We start from the raw sequence: 20193 nt of genomic DNA on the forward strand, positions 1-20193 counted from the left end.
TTCACACTGAAGCTATTTTCCCACCCATTCAAGAATACAAGAGTCACCGAAGAAGATGACATTTTGATTACGAGGCACGGGATAATCCCATAAGAGACCCCAAACAACAATTCAAAGGTGAAGTCTTTAACCAGGTGCTAGATTGTGCAATACAGTCAGTTGAAGCTCAAGGAACACAGCAGTATATTTAGGATGTTGTATGATATTCCAAAACTCCTCACTATACCTGAAGAAGACCTACACCAGCAATACAGGGCACTCAAGACAGTGTTGACACATGATGTCATGTGCAATATTGATGCGAGTGATTTAGGTGATGAACTGAAAGCCCTTTCAAGATACATTTCAGCAGGATCAACTCCAAAGGCTGTTCTGGAATATATGTGCACAATTAAGATGACCACCCTCTTTCGAAATGCTTTTGTTGCTCTGTGCATACTTCTAATACTTCCTGTAACAGTTGCCAGTGGAGAACGCAGCTTCTCCAAGCTGATGTTAATAAAAACACATCTACGCTCCACAATGACACAGGAGAGGCTGGTCGGCCTTGCAACCATCTCAATAGAGCATGAGCTGGCCCAGACTGTGGACCTTCAGGAAGCAGTTCAAATCTTTGCAACCAAGAAGGCAGGGAAAGCACCACTTTGATTATACAAACAGATAAAAATGCCAGTGTTTACTATGCAGATAAGAAAAGTTACATTTGCTGTTCAGGCGTTTGAAAGTTAAGTGTTACTTAAAATTTTTGAACAAGGCATTTTAAGTTATTAGTTCTCCTTTATTGGGGTAGGTACCAGAGCAGTACCGTGAGAGGAGTAGAACAGGAAGAGGCAGAATTGAGACCTTTCAAAGTTTTGGCCCAAGCAAGGGAGCATGGGGGCGTCATTTGAGCTCCCCGCCTCAGGTGCCAAAATGTTGTGGGCCGGCCCTGGTGTATTGGGCCACTGGTTTGGTAGAGCAATTGAGTGATTTTTTAAAATGTATCCAGCTCCATCTAATTGTCTCGGTTCTTGTATGGCTTTCTTCACTATGACATCTCCTAAGAACAAGAATCATCTTACAAAACTCTCTGTTCTTTCTCTGCCTGCAAGAATAGCGTCAAAATAGTTCTGGTTGAAAATTTTTTTGATGGCAGTCGGAAATTGCTGTTTCGTCAAAATCAAAATGTTTTTCTGGAACATGTAGATTTCGACAAAATGTTTGATGGAAAATTTTCAAAATTAAGAAGGTTATTTGGTTTTGATTGTCTTGTTTTGTTCTATTGTTTAGTTTAGTCCTTTCATGTTTAATATTATTTTATATTTATATATATATATTCATATTATAACGCTGTGATGTTACCAAAATGTTTCAATAAGGCAATTTTGATGTTTTTGAATCAAAATATTTTGGAATTTCTGGTCCACAAAATATTTTGAGATCAACTCCTTGTACTGATCCAGGATGAAAACATTTTTCAAAATGTCAGAAATTTCCTGTAAGTAGGACAAATGCCATTTTCCGATCACACCCACTTACATGGTAGATATACTTTCCCCTTCCCTTCCCTGCCCCAGTGACTGTACAGGGGAGTCACATCTTACGTGGGGGTTAGGTTCTGAAGTCAGCGTGTAAGGCGAAAATCGCATATAGTCAAACGCTCATTGAGTGGAATGGCGGGTGGAATCACCCACACTACAGGTACAGTATTTAAATTATTTTTCTTTTTTTTTGTTTTGCCAAGCGCGTATAGTTAAAATCGCTTAAGTTAAATGCGCCTATGATGCGACTCCACTGTACAATTGTGTGAAGAGCTTCTTGTGGGAAAGATAAAGTGAAGAGTTTCCTGGGAAATCTGCTGTGAAATCCAGACTCTGCTGACAAAATTATGATGCTTGTTGAATGCGAACAAAATTTTGCCAAAGCCAGTCTGCAGCATGTGTAAATTGGTGTCTCCCCATTGAAATCGATGCTTATTTAGACAGGCTGAGGATCTGGCTCCAAATATCTTGCAAAATTCATGAAATTGCAAGATTTCTTAAAAATGTTTCCATATTGAACATTTGCAGAGTGCAATCTGTTGTGAATTCTGGAACTACTCCCAGGCTAACTGGCTCGTGTGTATGACTCTAGTTGTAGTGGCTGCTGAGACTACTATACAATGGCTGGCGATCTAAGAAAAGAACACGTAAAAAAACCAACAAAGAACCGCTTCCAGACTTTATTCTATTATTCACAATGGAGTAAATACAAGACAAAAAGTACTCAGCCCCATGTATGATTCATTGTAAAAAGGAAACACATTTTAGTCTGTGAGGCAGCGGTGAGATAGGCTACACCAAGGGAACAGAAATACAGAGATCTGATTTGCTGTTGCTCTATACTGGGGTCGGCAACCTTTCAGGAGTGCTGTGCCAAGTATTCATTTATTCACTCTCATTTAAGGTTTCACATGCCAGTAATACATTTTAACGTTTGTAGAAGGACTCTTTCTATAAGTCTATAATACATAATTAAACTATTGTTGGTATGTAAAGTAAACAAGGTTTTTTAAACGTTTAAGAAGCTTCATTTAAAATTAAATTAAAATGCAGAGCCCCCCGGACCAGTGACCAGGACCTGGGCAGTGTGAGTGCCACTGAAAATCAGCTCGCGTGTCGCCTTTGGCATCCATGCCATAGGCTGCCTACTCCTGCTGTATACCTTGCATAGCCATTTACCCTGATGCGATGTGGGTGTGAAACACTATCACATCAGGATAGCAGTGTTTCATGCCCCCTTCACACTGTCTGAGTGAGTGCACACTGTGCAAGGCAAAGGTCAATCAGGCCCCTGCATTATTCCCCTGGCTCTGACACAGATGAGCTGATTCACCATGGGCAAGCCACTTAACTTCTCTGTCTTGGTGCCCTTTGTCCATAAATTTGGGATACTGATGCTTCCCCCATCCCAGGGAAGTACCGAAGTGCTGTCTAAGTAGTGGGTATCATTAACAGTATCATTGCCCGCAGCTGGATGCAATTAGAACGAAGGGAAATAAACACTAATGATGATAGACATGGTGAGCAGAGCTCTAAGTACTAGGAAACCATGAGGAAACAGGAGAGGGATTACGGATCTTCTGTCCTTTGCCAAACCTCGCCCTCAGCAAGGCAATTTTTAACATGAGAGCATTCATCTGGCTCCATGCCAGCCTTGCTTGTGACACCTGCAGGGGCACCAGAAAGGGGGGAGTCAGAAGGCCCACCAGGACCCTCCCACTTTTTACCAGCCATAAGGGTGAGTGATGGGGGGAAGGGGGCAGAGAGGAGCAAGCAGGGGGTGGGATCTTGGGGGAAGAGGCAGCATGGGGGTGGGGCTCGGGGAGAAGGAGTGGTGTGGGGCAGAGGCTCAGGGCCATGGTTCAGGCACCTGTGGCCCCTCCCCCCACACTTTTATGGCACTTCCACCGCTCCGTGCCACCTGGTGTTGCACTATGGTCCTGTGAGATTCAAAATTCACCACAGGCTTGTCCTTTACTCCACCATCCTGCGAATGGATGCTGGGTTAGAGTATTGTCAGGGAGTGCCTGAAGGCATGAACAGAAAGAAGAAAGACAGTTCCATGGTTAGGGTGCTAGCCTGGCACTTGGGAGCCCCAATTCCCTGCTCTGCTACAGACTTCCTGTGTGACCTTGGGCAACTCACTGACCCTCTCTGTGCAAAAAAATAATAATCCCGCAGCAGTGACTCTCCGAGCCTGGGTCAACTAACTTGGACTTGCGGTGCTTGCACTACAAGGCTACAGATAGCAGTGTAGCCATTATTGCTCAGGCTGATGCCTGGGCTCTGAGACCCTCCTCCCTTGCCAGGTATCAGAGCCTGGGCTCCAGCACAAGCAGGAACATCTACACTGATATTTTCAGCCCTGAAGCATGAGCTCGAGTCAGTTGACCTGGGCTCTGAGAACTTGCTGGGGTGGGTATTTTTTTTGGGACGGTGTAGATGGACGCCGAGGCCTTGTCTACACTAAAGGGAAATCTCGATAGAGCTACACAATTTGAGTTACGTGAATAGCGTATCTCAAATCAACATAGCTTAGATCTACTTGCGGCAGGGTCCGCACTACGCGAAGTTGATGGGAGACCCTCTCCCGTCGACTCCCCTTACTCGCCTTGATCCGGTGGAGTACAGGAGTTGACGGGAGAGCGATTGGCGGTCAATTTAGCAAGTCTTCACTAGACCCGCTAAATCGACTGCTGCTGCATCGATTGCCACTCGTGGATCCCCCGGTAAGTGTAGACAAGCCCTGAGAGTTTCCCATCTGTGAAATGAGGATAATAGCAGTGCTTTACCCTACAGGGAAGGTAAACACATTAAAGATGGTGCAGTGCTCAGATGATCCGGTGATGAGAGCCACAGAAGTACTTTAGATAGAAAGTTTGCACTATTAAGCATGTCTTAGGCCTGGCAGATTTATTATTACATATATTAGAATATTGACTGAGAATCCAGGCCCAATGTGCTAGGTGCTGTACAGACACTTATTTAAGAGACAATCCCTGTCCAAAGAACTTGATATCTAAGCTCTAACAAACATAAATGATCTCAGGACACAGAACTCACAGGCAGATGGAATCCTATATATTTCCTGTAGGATGATCTTCCATAAACCAAGTTACAGGCAACCCTATATGAAAAGGCAGAAGACATTCAAACCTGGCCTGAGATTGCTCACCATGTCTGTCTCATGCATCGTACAATTTATAATCCTCAGTAAAAACATCTCCCCAGCCCGCGGCTTCATTTTCTGTGCACAGCTACCCCAGCATTTTAATTGTCCCATAAATTTGATGGAAAAGATTTGATGCCGGCTGCTCTTAAAATGCCACATGTCTTGAGCGCTGCAGTTAATGAATGGCTCCCAACGATTCACATTTCAATCTATATGCAAATGTGTCCTCTGCTTGGCTCATGCTGGACTTTTCATCACGGTATTACTGCTATCCAGGGAAGCCTCAGACTCGTAGATCACACAGGTACAAGACATAAATGGGAGAAGACTTAAATTATTCTGTATTTATGAGGCAGCAAATATAAGCTGTGGGCTTATGCTTTTGTTTTTAGAATACCATGACCACAAATCAGCCCCAGGAAGGCCTACAATAATGCTTGCTTTATTTTTTCCTCCCTGCTATCAAAATATACACAGCAGTCGATCACTTAAAGATACAAAGTCGAACACACATCATCCAATATCATCCAGGAACTGCATAATGCACGTCAGCTATGAGTGAAGATGATGACTGCTGAGCATGGCTCGGGGACGTTTATAAATGGATTGTGAGATTTGATATAGGTCTCTCCTGCTTCCATCTCAGAGGAGGAAAGGGGATAAAAACGAGAGCACAGAACTATTCCTGCCTGTATAATATATAAACAGGAGTGGGCCAGGGAGATAGCATTTGGATAAGGATGAGGTGTAGATTGGGGTTTGAGGCTGAACCAGTGCTGTCCTTTATGCTTAAAATAGTGTGAGACAGGAGCACAGGCCTCTTAAAACATAGGGCTCTTGAAGAAAGGCATGGCTTAGAGGCGGAAACTATGGCTCGCTTTCTGTTCATGCCCATTTTCTGTTACCTATCCCCCAACCAACTATCTGCTTTGTTGTACGTCCAATCTGTGGGCTCTCTGCGCCACGGACTGTTTTCTTGTTAGTAATCAGTACAGGGGGGGCCCGGACTTTGATTTGGGGACCTATGTGCACAAAAGCTGTCGTCATGAGAGTTGGACCTCAAAGGCCAGAAACCTCTCCATCCTGGTGAAACAGAATGAAGGGGAAAAAATCTTGTGGGATCAGATGTTCCACATAGTCTAACCATTGTAGCACGAAATCCCATGGGAACTGCCTTTTTGTGAGATTTCAGCTACATCTGAAACATCAGCAAAAAAACCCCAACAAGCTCTGGTTGGTTTTGGATCTGACCCAGAACCAAAATCACAGGGAGGAATCCAGATCCAGAGACCCTAACCTAGACTCACTGAAATGCAAAAGGCCTGGGAAAGGAGGATGTGTCCCATTTCTCTGTACCAGATATACCGAACTGAGATTGCATTGATTCAGTACGGACTGAAAGGAAAGAGTGGCACCAGCTGAATTATGCCACCTCTTCCTGAGGCATCTAGATGTTTCTTGGAGGCCTCCTAAGGAAGCATGGATATAGCTTCATCCTGCTTTTTTTGTAACACCTGACAGGACCACGGCACCAGAGGACATGGGAGCAAGTTACTTATAACAGGAAACTAGTGATCAGCAGGTAAAAGGAGTGTCCTACGGTAGGAGATATCCACTGACGTATCATTGTCTATTGGAGACAATATTGGAATCTGAGGTGTGAACGGTCCTTGATGATAAGCTGAAAACTCCAATCTGCCTCTGTTTCACTAATCCATTTTATGCCAAAAGCCAGGGATGAGAACACCACTCAGTCACAGACCCCTGGCTTTGGTATGCATATGTAGGGCAAAGGGGAAGAGGTTGATGTAGCTGGCTCGTCAAGGAAGGACAACCCGGTGGAGAATCTGTAGCCATGTAGTTAGGGTCTATTTAGTAGGTGCCCGGTACAAAATTCCTGGCCTAGTTCCTGTGTACAAAAGAAGGGGGGGGTGAGAGAGATCAACATTTAAGGCCCTGTGCTGTCCTTTATGCTTAAACAGTGTGAGATAGGAGCACAGGCCTCTCAAAACATAGGGCTCTTGAAGAAAGGCCAGATTTCCAGGGCTTAGCTCTCTGCCTGGATTTCCATCTATATAACTGAAAGCAGAATCTCTCCATTTAAATCTTAAGTGCCTATCACCCTGGTAACCAATGACCATGCAACAATTAAAGGCACAGCACTGTGTGCGCGCCCTATGTGGATGTTTTCTCACAGCCTCCCTTGGTTCTGGCATGTGTACTTGATTTCCTGTGTCTGATCAGCTTGGTTTTTTGCTTTCTTCTTTCCTTCTCCTTCAATCTTCCTTACTGCAAACTGGGGCCAGCACTAGGAGAAGGCCTTAACGAAGAAGAGCAGCTTCTACTTAGCTCTGAACAGTCAGAAAACAAGGGCATGATGAGTAGGTTCAACTCCATTGACATCAAAGAGGGTGGCAGAGGCTTACTTCAGGCCTGAATTTGGTCCTGGGGAAAGAAAAATACCTCTCATGGGAGAGCGCTGATTTTGTTGCATGTGTGAGTTTTTTAATATGTTTGTTTGTTTGTTTGTTGGTGCGGCACAAGAATGGGAGTTAAATGGTGTCTGGACACAGCTCCATGGTGTGATAGTCTATAGGTCAGCTGAGACCTTTGGGATAATTAGGTAATACTCTCAATGCAAGGCAATGCTCTGGGAGTTAACCACTTACCACTACATAGCGTATGTATGTGTGTGTTGTGTACGCTCGCATCTCTTTGGTTTTATTTCCAGATCTAAAAATGTAACTGCTTGAACTGAAACAGTAAACACTGAGGATGAGTCACTGATGTTCTGTGCAGCCAGACAAGCTCATTAGGTTACCAGACAAAAATCTGGGAAGTCCCCGCTCTTTTTTCCCCCTTTGTATACCAAAAAGGAGTTGCCAGGACCAATTTGCCAGTGACTAAAGCTGATAAGTGGAGCTGCCAGCAGGCTCTGCTGAAGAACAATATTTCCTTTTCTTCTAATTTGCTGAGTGGAAGGCATAGAGAGCTACATATAAGCCCAATGCAGTTTCTCCTCATTGCTCAGAGCTACTTCTTCCCAATGAGAACTCAGGTCTCAAGGATCAGTTCCTCCAAGAAAGATCTAAGAATGGGCCTGTTTCTTACCTATATCAGATGTGCACCAATGTAATTCCTTGATTCACACTAGTGTAAGTCAGAGGAGAATCAGGCCGTTAAAATGAAAGGAGCTATACTGACTGACACCAGCTGGGGATATGGCCTCTGAGACTTTTTGTGCATTGAAGAGCAGGGAGGGAATGCATGGGTGGGGGGGGAGAGGGAATGCCATACACAAGTTGTCTGCATTCAAGGAAAACACACACACGAGAAAGAACTCTGAAAAGCAGAAAGGTCCAAACACTAACTTTTCAAGGAGCATCAAGACGTGCACAGGTATATTTCTAAAAATCTTTGATCACACCCAACTTATTTCAGAGTAGCAGCCGTGTTAGTCTGTATCTGCAAAAAGAACAGGAGTACTTGTGGCACCTTAGAGACTAACAAATTTATTTGGGCATAAGCTTTCGTGGGCTACAGCCCACTTCATCAGATGCATAGACTGGAACATACAGCAAGAAGATATTTATACTTATTCTTGCTGGCAATAAGCAACCATCCGTAACCTGCAACTCTTCAGAGCACGGTATTAAAATAGAAACTGTTCAGATGTAAACCATTGGCCAGAACCTCAGCTGGTGTAAACTGACATACTTCTCCTAACTTCAATGGAGCTGCACCAATTTACATCAGGCTGAGGACCCGGCCCCATACATGTAACAATAAAGATGCGTGCTCATGTTACCAATGCCCGTTTAGCTTATCACAATGGAGAGGATTTAAACTATTTGTGGGTTTTATTGTACTTCACTTACAATAGCCAGTAAAAATCTAAAGAAGTCATTTTCCCTGTGTCTGTAGTCAATTACACACTGTCTGGTTCTCAAGTGTTATGTTTAGGTTTCAAGAACTTCAGAGAGAATGTCAATAAAATGTTTCTCCGCATTTTTTGTGGAGGTTCTCTTGAAAAAAATTAATCTGAGAAATGTTAGATTTTTGAAAACAAAGTTTAAATGATTTTTTTGTTTTCCCACTGAAAAAAATGAAAAAAAAATTCAACAAAACAAAAATTTCTGGTTTTTTTTTTTCAAAAAAGATCATTTTTTGTAAAAAAAAAAAAAATTTTCAGCAGAAAACATTCAACCAGTTCTAATTTCTTTTCCTAAGGAGCCAAATTCCTTATTCATTTATTGCACCCACTCCGTGCCCATGGAGAAATTTGCTTAAAGAAGGACTAAATAATAAGCGAATAAGGATTTCAGGCTTTTTTTTTTTAAATCGTATTTTTTGATCTCTATCTACTTTACAGTAACACTTGAACTGAATGGAAGCTTTACGAAGACTTATACCAGAGCAGGCAGTGGGACTGTTAATTATTTATATGCTAGAGATTTTGTAAGGTTTGCCATAGGCTGATGGTATTTGAATTATTAAATGATCATAGAATCATATAATTGTAGGCCTCGAGAGGTCATCTAGTCTAGTCCCCTGCACTCATGGCAGGACAAAGTATTATCTAGACCATCCCTGACAGGTGTTTGTCTAACCTGCTCTTAATAATCGCCAATGATGGAAATTCTACAACCTCCCTAGGCAATTTATTCCACTGCTTAACCACCCTGACAGGAAGCTTTTCCTAATGTCCAACCTAAATTGCCACCACAGGAGGATTCCCCAGTCCACTCCAAGGCCACTTTAAATCTGCTTTGTACCACTGGAGAAGCACAGAGTGAATGGGACTGAAGATCTGGCTCACTATGGATCCCAGAGTAAACTCTGATACAGTCTGAATTCTTCTGTACAATGACTATGTGTGTTTCTATCAATATACAACCACAAAAGCTTTCAGCATCACAGTTTGAAGCAGGGATATTCTAATCTGAAATGCGCTGTTCTTTAAAATTGGCATCCAGTGTTGTTTTTATTTCCGCTGTCATTTTCCTGAGTGTCACTAATAAATCAGTCAAAGGCAAGTTTGCAACATTTTATGCTGATGAAAAAAGAAATTAATCCCTTATCTAATCTAGTGAGACGCAGTTTGTTTATCTCATGGCTGATGTTCTCGGCAGCTCAGTGCAAAACTGCTGGCTATATTTCTGCTGCTCCATTTGATCTTAGGTGTCCCTGACAAGCCAATTTTAGAAATACCTAGTCAATAATGACAGGTTTCAGAGTGGTAGCCATGTTAGTCTGTATCAGCAAAAACAATGAGGAGTCCTTGTGGCACCTTAGAGACTAACAAATTTATTTGGGCATAAGCTTTTGTGGGCTAAAACCCACTTCATCAGATGCATGGAATGAAAAATACAGTAAGCAGTATATACACATACACACAGCACATGAAAAGATGGGAGTTGCCTACCAAGTGGGGGGTCAGTGCTAACAAGGCCAATTCAATTAAGGTGGAAGTGGCCTATTCTCAACAGTTGACAAGAAGGGGTGAATATCAAGAGAGGGAAAATTACTTTTGTAGTGCTAACTAGGTCAATGCAATCAAGGTGGACGTCAGCCATTTCCAACAGTTGATAAGAAGGTGTAAGTATCAGCAAAGGGAAAATTACATTTTGTAGTGACCCATCCACTCCCAGTCTTTATTCAAGCCTAATTTGATGGTGTCCAGTTTGTAAATTAATTCCACTTCTGCAGTTTCTAGCTTTAAGTCTGTTTTTGAATTTTTTGGTTGAAGACTTGCCAGTTTTAAGTCTGTTATTGAGTGTCCAGGGAGATTGAAGTGCTCTCCTACTGGTTTTTGAACATTACAATTCTTCATGTCTGATTTGTGTCTCCATTTATTCTTTTGCCTAGAGATTGTCCGGTTTGGCCAGTGTACATGGCAGAGGGGCATTGCTGGCACATGATGGCATATATCACATTGGTAGATGTGCAGGTGAACGAGCCCCTGATGGTGTGGCTGATGGTGTCCCTTGAATAGATATGCGGACAGAGTTGGCAACGGGATTTGTTGCAGGGATTGATTCCTGGGTTAGTGTTTTTGTTGTGTGGTGTGTAGTTGCTGGTGACTATTTGCTTCAAGTTGGGGGGCTGTCTGTAAGCGAGGACTGGCCTGTCTCCCAAGGTCTGTGAGAGTGAGGGATCGTCCTTCAGAATAGGTTGCAGATCCTTGATGATGCACTGGAGAGGTATTAGATGGAGGCTGTAGGTGACTGCTAGTGACGTTCTGTTATTTTCTTTGTTGGGCCTGTCCTGTAATAGGTGACTTCTGGGTACCCTTCTGGATGTGCAGTAGTCATGAATAGGTTGGAATATGAATGAGAGACTGCTAGGTAACTCTCTGACACCACATTCTACAGACCATTACCCTCTGATCCCACTGAGGGTTACCAAAAGAAACCACCATCTGCTCAAAAAACTCCCTGAAGAAGCACAGGAACAAATCTACACAGACGCACCTCTACAGCCCTGACCAGGGGTATTCTTTCTGCTACTCAAGATCCATAAACCTGGGAATCCTGGACACTCCATCATCTCAGGCATTGGCACCCTGTCAGCAGGATTGTCTGGCTATGTGGACTCTCTCCTCAGGCCCTATGCTACCAGCACTCCCAGCTATCTTTAAGACACCACTGACTTCCTGAGGAAACTACAATCCATTGGTGATCTTCCAGAAAACACCATCCTGGCCACCACTGACTTCCTGAGGAAACTACAATCCATTGGTGATCTTCCAGAAAACACCATCCTAGCTACTATAGATGCAGAAGCCCTCTACACCAACATTCCACACAAAGATGGACTACAAGCCGTCAGGAACGGTATCCCCAATAATATCATGGCAGACCTGGTGGCTGAACTTTGTGACTTTGTCCTCACCCACAACTATTTCAGATTTGGGGACAATATATACCTTCAAGTCAGCGGCACTGCTATAGGTACCCGCATGGCCCCACAGTATGCCAACATTTTTATGGCTGACTTAGAACAACACTTCCTCAGCTCTCATCCTCTAGCACCCCTACTCTACTTGAGGAGGGATAGCTCAGTGGTTTGAGCATTGGCCTGCTAAACCCAGGGTTGTGAGTTCAATCCTTGAGGAGGCCACTTAGGGATCTGGGGCAAAAAATTGGTCCTGCTAGTGAAGGCAGGGGGCTGGACTCAATGACCTTTCAAGGTCCCTTCCAGTTCTAGGAGATTGGTATATCTCCAATTATTACCTTTGCGCTACATTGGTGACATCTTCATCATCTGGACCCATGGAAAAGAAGCCCTTGAGGAATTCCACCAGGATTTCAACAATTTCTACCCCACCATCAACCTCAGCCTGAACCAGTCCACACAAGAGATCCACTTCCTAGACATTACAGTGCAAATAAGCGACGGTCACATAAACACCACCCTATACGAGAAACCCACTTACCTACATGCCTCCAGCTTTCATCCAGACCACATCACACGATCCATTGTCTACAGCCAAGCTCTAAGATACAACCTCATTTGCTCCAATCCCTCAGACAGAGACAAACACTTACAGGATCTCTATCAAGCGTTCTTAAAACTGCAATACCCACCTGGTGAAGTGAAGAAACAGATTGACAGATCCAGAAGGGTACCCAGTAGTCACCTACTACAGGACAGTTAGCCCATGAAAGCTTATGCCCAAATAAATGTGTTACCCTCTAAGGTGCCACAAGGACTCCTCATTGTTTTTTCTAGTCAATAGTGTCCAGCATGCCAGATTCTGCTCTTGATTACACTGGTGTAAAGAGACTTCACTGGAGTCACTCCACATGGCCACCTGCATAAGGGCTTGATTCTACAAGGCACTGAGCGTCCTGCTGCTAATCCAGATAGAGCACATGCTTTGCTGGGGCAGGGCCAGAGTGACACTGGAACAATTCACGTGCTGAAAGTTAAACACGTGCTTCAATGCTTTGCCCAATGAGAGGGCAACTTTCAGGGTCACGTCCTAAATGAGAGCAGATTTTGACAGTCTCTATGTCAGGAACTTTGCTGATTTTTTTAAAGACACCCATGATTCCATTATACACAGCTAAAGCAGAACTTCAGTGAAAATCAAGATCAAATATAGACTGGATTATCCCTTGAAGAAAGACTGTTTTAAAAATGCAAGCAGCTCTCACCATGCATCCCTGTTTGTCCCCGGACAAGAAAACAGAAGTAGTGCATTACGTGAGGTAAAACTCTTTCCAGTTAATCTGGGCTATACAGTGCAGTGATTTCCACTAAGCCAATCAAGGACTCAGGCTAATGGGCACAAGATGTGTATCTTTCGACTGTCCCTTATAAAGGGATAGACTAGGCTAAAAATAACCCAACCCCAAAACAGGCCTTCTGTTAGCTAACAAAGTGACATTTTAAAATGAGCAGCTCTAAAGTACAGGGCACAACTATCTTACCTGGCGTAGAATGACCATGGCTCCTACGTAAACACATCAGCAATTGCCTCTAGGAGCCCTGAAACAGAAAAGAAATTGAACATTGAGATGATTGACAAATTCCCTCACTCACAGCCTGATCTCAGGAATGGTGTGATGGCTTAAGAGATATAACTCTTCAAAGGTGGGCTTTGGGAGACTTACAAACAATAGATGGGACTGTAAAGCTAATGGCTTTATACCGTTAGTTCTAGACAGCAAAAGATAAGCCTCTAATACATCCACATTAATACCGACACATTGCTGAGTTAGACAAGCTGGGCTCCTAGGGTGATAAGAACAGACTCTTTTTGTTGATCTTTTTTGCAAGACATTTAAATATTTGTAAACTGAATCTTCTAAAGTTAGCCGAAGAATAACTGAATAAAGATATTATGTTTTATAATTTATTTGAATGGGGCCCTGTCGTGCAAGCTGCTACCAAACCAGTAGGAGAAAGATAATCCCAACCCCATAAAGCCCACAGCAGTCAGGCCAAGGTGAGGGCTACCTGAAAGTTTTCCACTGAAACAGTTTTTCAATGAAAGCAGCAAAGAATCCTGTGGCACCTTATAGACTAACAGACGTTTTGCAGCATGAGCTTTCGTGGGTGAAAACCCCCTTCGTCCGATGCAAGACGAATGGAAATTTGCATTTTTGGCTAAAAATACTTTGCAAAAATGGTTTGCTTTCCTTAGCAAATATTGACTTTTTGTTGTAAAAACAAACAGCTGAAAACCAAAACTTTTAATTCAGAAATGTCCAAAAATATCATAAAGAAATATTTTATCAAGATGAAATGTTTTAACACTCCTGAATCAAAATATTTTATTTTGGGTCAGCTTGACATGAAACCATATCCTCCTGAGACATCACAGTGCCTTGAGGGAGACTGCTGAGCTGACACATCCAAGAGCTACTGCAGTTGTCCATGTGTACTCTAAACCACCTGCTGAAAGAAAGGATGGTCTAGTGGTTAGGGTGATAGCAGTAGACATAGGAGTTCTAGGTTCAATTCTTTGCTCTACCACAGACTTCCAGTGTGATCTTAAGTAGGTCTCTCAGACCATCTGTAAAATGGAAATAATAGCACTTTCCTACTTCACAGAGGCATTGTTAGGACAAATACATAGAAATAATAAAGTGTTCAGATACTGTTGTGATGGGAATTGTGTAAATACTCAATTTTTTTTATATGGAATGGCTGCCATATGAGGAGAGATTAGTAAAACTGGAACATTTCAGCTTGGAAAAGAGACGACTAAGTGGGGATATGATAGAAGTCTATAAAATCATGATTGGTGTGGAGAAAGTAAATAAGGAAGTGTCATTTACTCCTTCCCATAACACAAGAATTAGGGGCCACCAAATGAAATTAATTGGCAGAAAGTTAAAAAAAAAAAGGAAGTATTTTTTCACACAATGCACAGCCAATCTGTGGAACTCCTTGCCAGAGGATGTTGTGAAGGCCAAGACTATAACAGGGTTCAAAAAAGAACTAGATAAATTCCTGGAGGTTCAGTCCACCATCAATTAGCCAGGATGGGCAGGAATGGTGTCCCCAGCCTCTCTTTTCCAGAAACTGGGAATGGTTGACAGGGGCCAGATCACTTGATGATTACCTGTTCTGTTCATTCCCTCTGAAACACCTGGCATTGGCCACTGTCGGAAGATGGGATACTGGGCTAGATGGACCTTTGGTCTTACCCAGTATGGCCATTCTTATGTTTTAGAGAAAGAGTTCTACTACTTCGACCAAGCAATGCAGGGCAACTCTAAAGAGTTTAAACAAAAGGCCTCTGTGCCTAACTGTGTCATAGGCAGCAGTCAAATCCAAGAAGATGGCTCCCGTCTTTAGATTTTTTGAAAACCATTTTTGATAAAGGTGGTCAAGGCCAATACCGTTCAATGTATACATCAATGACCTACCAGCTACACTCTTGCGCAAGTTTATCTATGCTGATAACACCAAGCTCACGCCTTATCAGAAACTGACATGGTCTTGAATGAAGAAGCTCCTGGCAGACTACTGCATTCAACTGTGCCTGCAGCCGAGCTTTTCTAAGACTGTTTCCAGTGTATTCCACCTGCACAATGCAAGCGCAAGCCACGAGTTAAACATTTTCCTCAATGGCCAACGCCTGCAGCATGATCCAAACCCATTTTTCCTTTGCTGTGACATTAGATGGGTCATTAACGTACCACAACCACTTGAGAAAGACAGCAGCCAAAGTTAGCATTCAGAACAACCTTCTCAGAAACTGGCTGGCTCAACCTGGGGTGCAAGTGCCCAGACACTTAGATCATCAGCCCTTGCCCTCTGATATTCAACAGCAGAGTACTGTGCTCCTGTCTGGTGTCACTCGTCTCACACGAAGCTGGTCTATGTAGACCTTAACAAAGCTATGTGTATTGTTACCGGAACTTTATGGGCAACTCCGTTACCATGGCTACTGATACTTGGTAACATAGCTCCGCCCCTTATTCACCGTGAAAAGTCATCTGTCAAGTTGCTGGCTAAGATTTGTGAGAATAGCGACCTGCCATTGTACGCAGACCTCTTCTACCACCCACCAGCTCACCTGTCTTCTAGACGCTCTTTATGGTCACTTATGCCACCACAGGACATGATGGTGGAATCTGGTTGGCGCAATGAGTGGTCAGTAACAACAGTCATTAATCACTCTCTCGTCACTGACCCAACCATCTGTCCACCAGGTTTTTATTTCCAAGGCACCTGTGGTCATTGCTGAAGCGGTTTGGAACAGGACAGGGCAACTGTATGGCCAATCTCTTTAAATGGAGTTTTTCTAATGACCCAGGATGCAGCTATGGTCAACTTTAGACTATGTCACATTTTCTTGTTGAGTGCTCACTGACTTATTTTGACGGCGGGCTACCGGCTCTCCACCTGGCTGATGATGACACCATTAAATGGCTGGGCACATTGCGCATATGCCGATAATGATCCTCACGGTGCCTAATGGAAGCTGTAGTTTGAATACCTCATGCCCCCATTCTCCTTATGGTTAGACTACATCTCCCATGATGCACCACAGCCATATGACTCACATGACACTCTGAGAGGGGTCGACAACAGGGGAGATCATGGTGCATCATGGGAGACGTAGTTTGGCCAGGAAACCTGTACCTCCAGGGAGAAGGGGGCATGTGGTGCATGAACTACAACTCCCATGAGGAACTGAAGAAGTGCAGGCCAACACAGTTTAATCTGAAATTGACACAAAACATTTCAATTTGGTTTGTCAAACCAAACTATTTTAATTCAGGGCAATCCGATCCAAAACCAAACATTTTATTTAAAATTTTCTTCATGGAAACTTTCAGTTTTCAGATGAAATTTTTCAGCATTTTAATTTTTTCAGCCATTTTCCAGGAAAGTTTTAGACAATAATAATATTTTGTTTTCTTTTCCAACTAGCTGTGATCAAGGATACAGCAACTAGTGGTGGGGGATTCAGCCTTAAAAAAGTAAGGCATATACTGTTGAATGTGGGTTTCCTAATATAATTTTTTTTTAAATTTTCTCTGGATACATAAAACAATCATTCTGCATCTACAGCAATCATCACACTACTAAAATAAGAAGTTCAGTTAGGTCTTGTCTACACTGGGATTAGCACCAATTTTAGTCATTGGCGGTAGCAATCTATGAAGTTTAACAATCCTAGTATAGACAAAGAAAGCTGCCATTAGAACACGTGGAGTTTGAACCTAAGGTTAACTCAAATTATATATATCATGGTTTTCACATTCATAGGTTTAAAAAACCTGAAGGGACCATTATGATCATCTAGTCTGACCTCCAACATAACACAGGCCACAAAATTTCACCCAGTAACTCCTGCACAAAACCCGTAATTTCTGATTGAGCTAAAGTGTATCTTTTAGAAGACAACCAGTCTGGAGTTAAAGACTTCAAGTGACAGAGAATTCCTATGTAATGTGTCCCAGTGGTTAATTACTCTTACTGTTAAAAGTTTGTGCCTCACTTTTAGTCTCAATTTGTTTAGTTTCAGCTTCTAGCCACTGGATTTTGTTATACTTTTGTCTGCTAGATTAAAGAGCCCTCTACTACCAGAAATGTTTTCCTTCTATAGACCATGATCAAGTCCCCTTTTAACCTTATGTTGATAAACTAAGAAAAAGTACAGAGAAGAGCAACAAAAATGATTATGAGCATGGAACAGCTTCCATATGAGGAGAGATTTAAAAACAAAAACAAAAACGGGGACTGTTCAGCTTGGAAAAGACACAACAGAAGGGGAAATGATAGAGGTCTATAAAATCATGAACCGTGAGGAGAAAGTGAATATGGGTTTAATGAACTATGGGGTCATGGGGTGAAATTAATAGGCAGCAGGTTTAAAACAAACATAAGAAAGCACTTCTTCACACAATGCACAGTCAACCTGGGGGACTCATTACCAGAGGATGTTGTGAAGGCCAAAAGTATAACTGGGTTCAAAAAAGAATTAAATCAGTTCATGGGGAACAGGTCCATCAATGGCGATTAGCCAAGATGGTAAGGGACTCAACCCCATGCTCTGATTGCTAGAAGGTGGGACTGGATGACAGGGGATGGATCACTTGGTAAATTGCCCTGTTCTGTTCACTCCCTCTGAAGCATCTGGCACAAGCCACTCTCGGAACATAGGATATTGGGCTATGTGGACCATTAGTCTGACCCAGTATGGACGTTCTTATGTTCTTATTCAGCTTGTTTGGTCATTTGACCTCAAATCATTGTGATAGCTCTGTAGTGAGCCCTTTCCAATGTGTCAAAGACTTTAATTTAAAGAGTGGGCACTAGTTTTCCTTGTCTACACTTGGAGTTTGCACTGATGCCTGGCTAACTATGGCTGAAATCCCCAATATAGACCAAGCCACAGACCAGATCCAGTGGATGCCCTTATGAAGTTTTTCCTTGTTCAAAAGCTTTTAAAACAGTTTTGACCATTATGCCCATAGGAAATGTCTTTCAGACCCGTAAGAGCTTTAAATCCATAGACATTTTAGGCCCAGTTTTCAGGTTTATACTTGGCATAAGAGCCAATGGACTGGAATAGGACACCTTACACATCCCTAATTCTGGGATTCAGGGAGGACTAGTTCAGCCCACCGCATGATCTGGAACAGTTGTATCCAGCTGCCAACAGCCAACCCATATTTGAGGCTGAAGATCTGGTCCTTTAATTGCAACTCATTCTGCTTTAAGGGATGCTGGGCTGGATTTATTAACAGCAGATAGGTATTGTGCCATTCCTTAAGCATCAATGCAGGGCACTTCCCGGGCATTAATGAACACCTGTGAGCAGCTGGCATTCTAAGAGCAGCTAAGGGATCCCAGCTGCCTTCAGAAAATGATTGCAGCCAAAATAATCACAAATATGAACAAACAGTGGAAAAATCCATAACTGGAGGCATTTTTGTAATCGGTCAGGCCAGTTTCAGTTGTGTACAGAGCAGCTCAAGAGAGCTATGATGGGAGGCAGTGCTGTCCTGGCTCTGCCATTTGCTTGCTGAGAGACTTTGGACAAGGCAGTTGGCTTTTCTGTGCCTCAGTTTCCCCATCCATAAAATGAGGATAATGACATTCATGTCTATTGAACGGCTAAGTTCCACAGATGCAAAGTGCTACATAGGATGATTATTGCCCTGCTCATTAACCAGTCAGATTGCTTGTATTATCTTGCTTCATCACACCATGCTTATTGTTACATGATAAGGGTCTGTCACAGTGCCGACAGAGACACAGCCTTAGGGGTATAAGCAACAGGTTCGGAACACGTTTTCCAGAACACCCCTAGATCCATGGGCTCGGAGCTCAGTAAAATTGCTACAGTCTTTCATCCCTTCCAAAGCAGACAAAGTGAGTCCCATGCAGGTCACTCTGCGATGTCCTTTCAGACGATACCGTACACAGAGATTCTGCTTGTTGCTACATTTGGTGTCCCCCATCCCCATTGTCCTTGGCCAAAAATTCTGCTGCTCCCACTCGTATGCAGCGTACTCCAAGATAGCTGGCTTATGTATGTAGGGCCCGACTGTGCCTCCTACAATGAGAGCACCTGAGTGGGGAGGGGCAGGAACCCTTGTGGGCTACCTGGTGGGGGCGGGGAGTGGGGAAAGGATTGGGATTGCATTGCCCAAACCCCACGTGGATAAAGAATGTGTCAATACACAAACCCATCCAGGGGGAGGCGCCATGTCTATGCCCTGGCTCCTTGCCTCTTGTTGCCCTGTCCCAGTTCATTGATAATTCCACTTGCTCCAGCTCCATGGAGCCCAGGACCACAGAGCCCAGCTGTCTTCAGGAAGCCCTGTAAGATTCATCTCCGTGCCCAGGTTTTTCCATAAATCCCAGCTCACTTTCCCTGATCATCTCCTGGCAGCGTCCTCCTCATTGCTACGCTTTTAGAATCCTGGTGTGGCGTGGGGAGAATCAGACACTGATTTCTTGCTCCTGAAGGGAAATATTGACTGAGGCTCCGTTAAAGCTTGGTGTGCATTCAAAACACGAAGCCAACAGGCCAGATCCACTCCTGCCGAGTGGAGTGTGTGTGTGGGGGGGAGGGGGGGGTTGAAATTACACAGCCGCCCCCCAGCAGGAAGAATGCAGAGTACAAAGCCAAGGTCTGCTCCATTCACCAACTTTTGAATGTTACCAGGTAGCTGGAGTGCTAATGGCACACAGACGTCCAGAGTTATTGATAAATGGCCTGTAGGCAGACAACAGGGCAAGGTGCTGCTTAGCAAGAAGTGCCAGTGAGCTACAGAGAGAGAGGTTTTGTAATCAGCACTACAATTGTTTGCTGGGGTAGGCAAGTAGATATGCAACTCACTGATTTGTTACAATTCCTTTGGGACAGGTGTCTCCTACACACCTCTTGGAGGCGGGATAAAACAGGGAGGCTGAGGAGTGAGGAGTTGATTCTGCATTGCCTTGCACCTTGTGCAGTTATTTGCAGCCGGACACAGTGGGTGGACAGAGGCTAGGGTAGTGTTATAAAATCCACTTCGT

General features: G+C 43.5%; 1 protein-coding gene across 1 annotated transcript in view; it reads right to left on the bottom strand.

Annotated features, from left to right (window-relative positions):
* Positions 1-20193, bottom strand: part of MYO7A (myosin VIIA) — a 157317-nt gene that overhangs the window by 131202 nt on the left and 5922 nt on the right. The window contains exon 2 of the mRNA XM_045021244.1: positions 13131-13188. Coding sequence (XP_044877179.1) covers positions 13131-13148 — 18 coding nt within the window. The 5' untranslated portion in view covers positions 13149-13188. The remainder of the gene's footprint in view (positions 1-13130; positions 13189-20193) is intronic.

This window comes from Mauremys mutica, chromosome 1 (genome assembly GCF_020497125.1).
Source record: "Mauremys mutica isolate MM-2020 ecotype Southern chromosome 1, ASM2049712v1, whole genome shotgun sequence".
Lineage (NCBI taxonomy): Eukaryota > Metazoa > Chordata > Testudines > Geoemydidae > Mauremys > Mauremys mutica.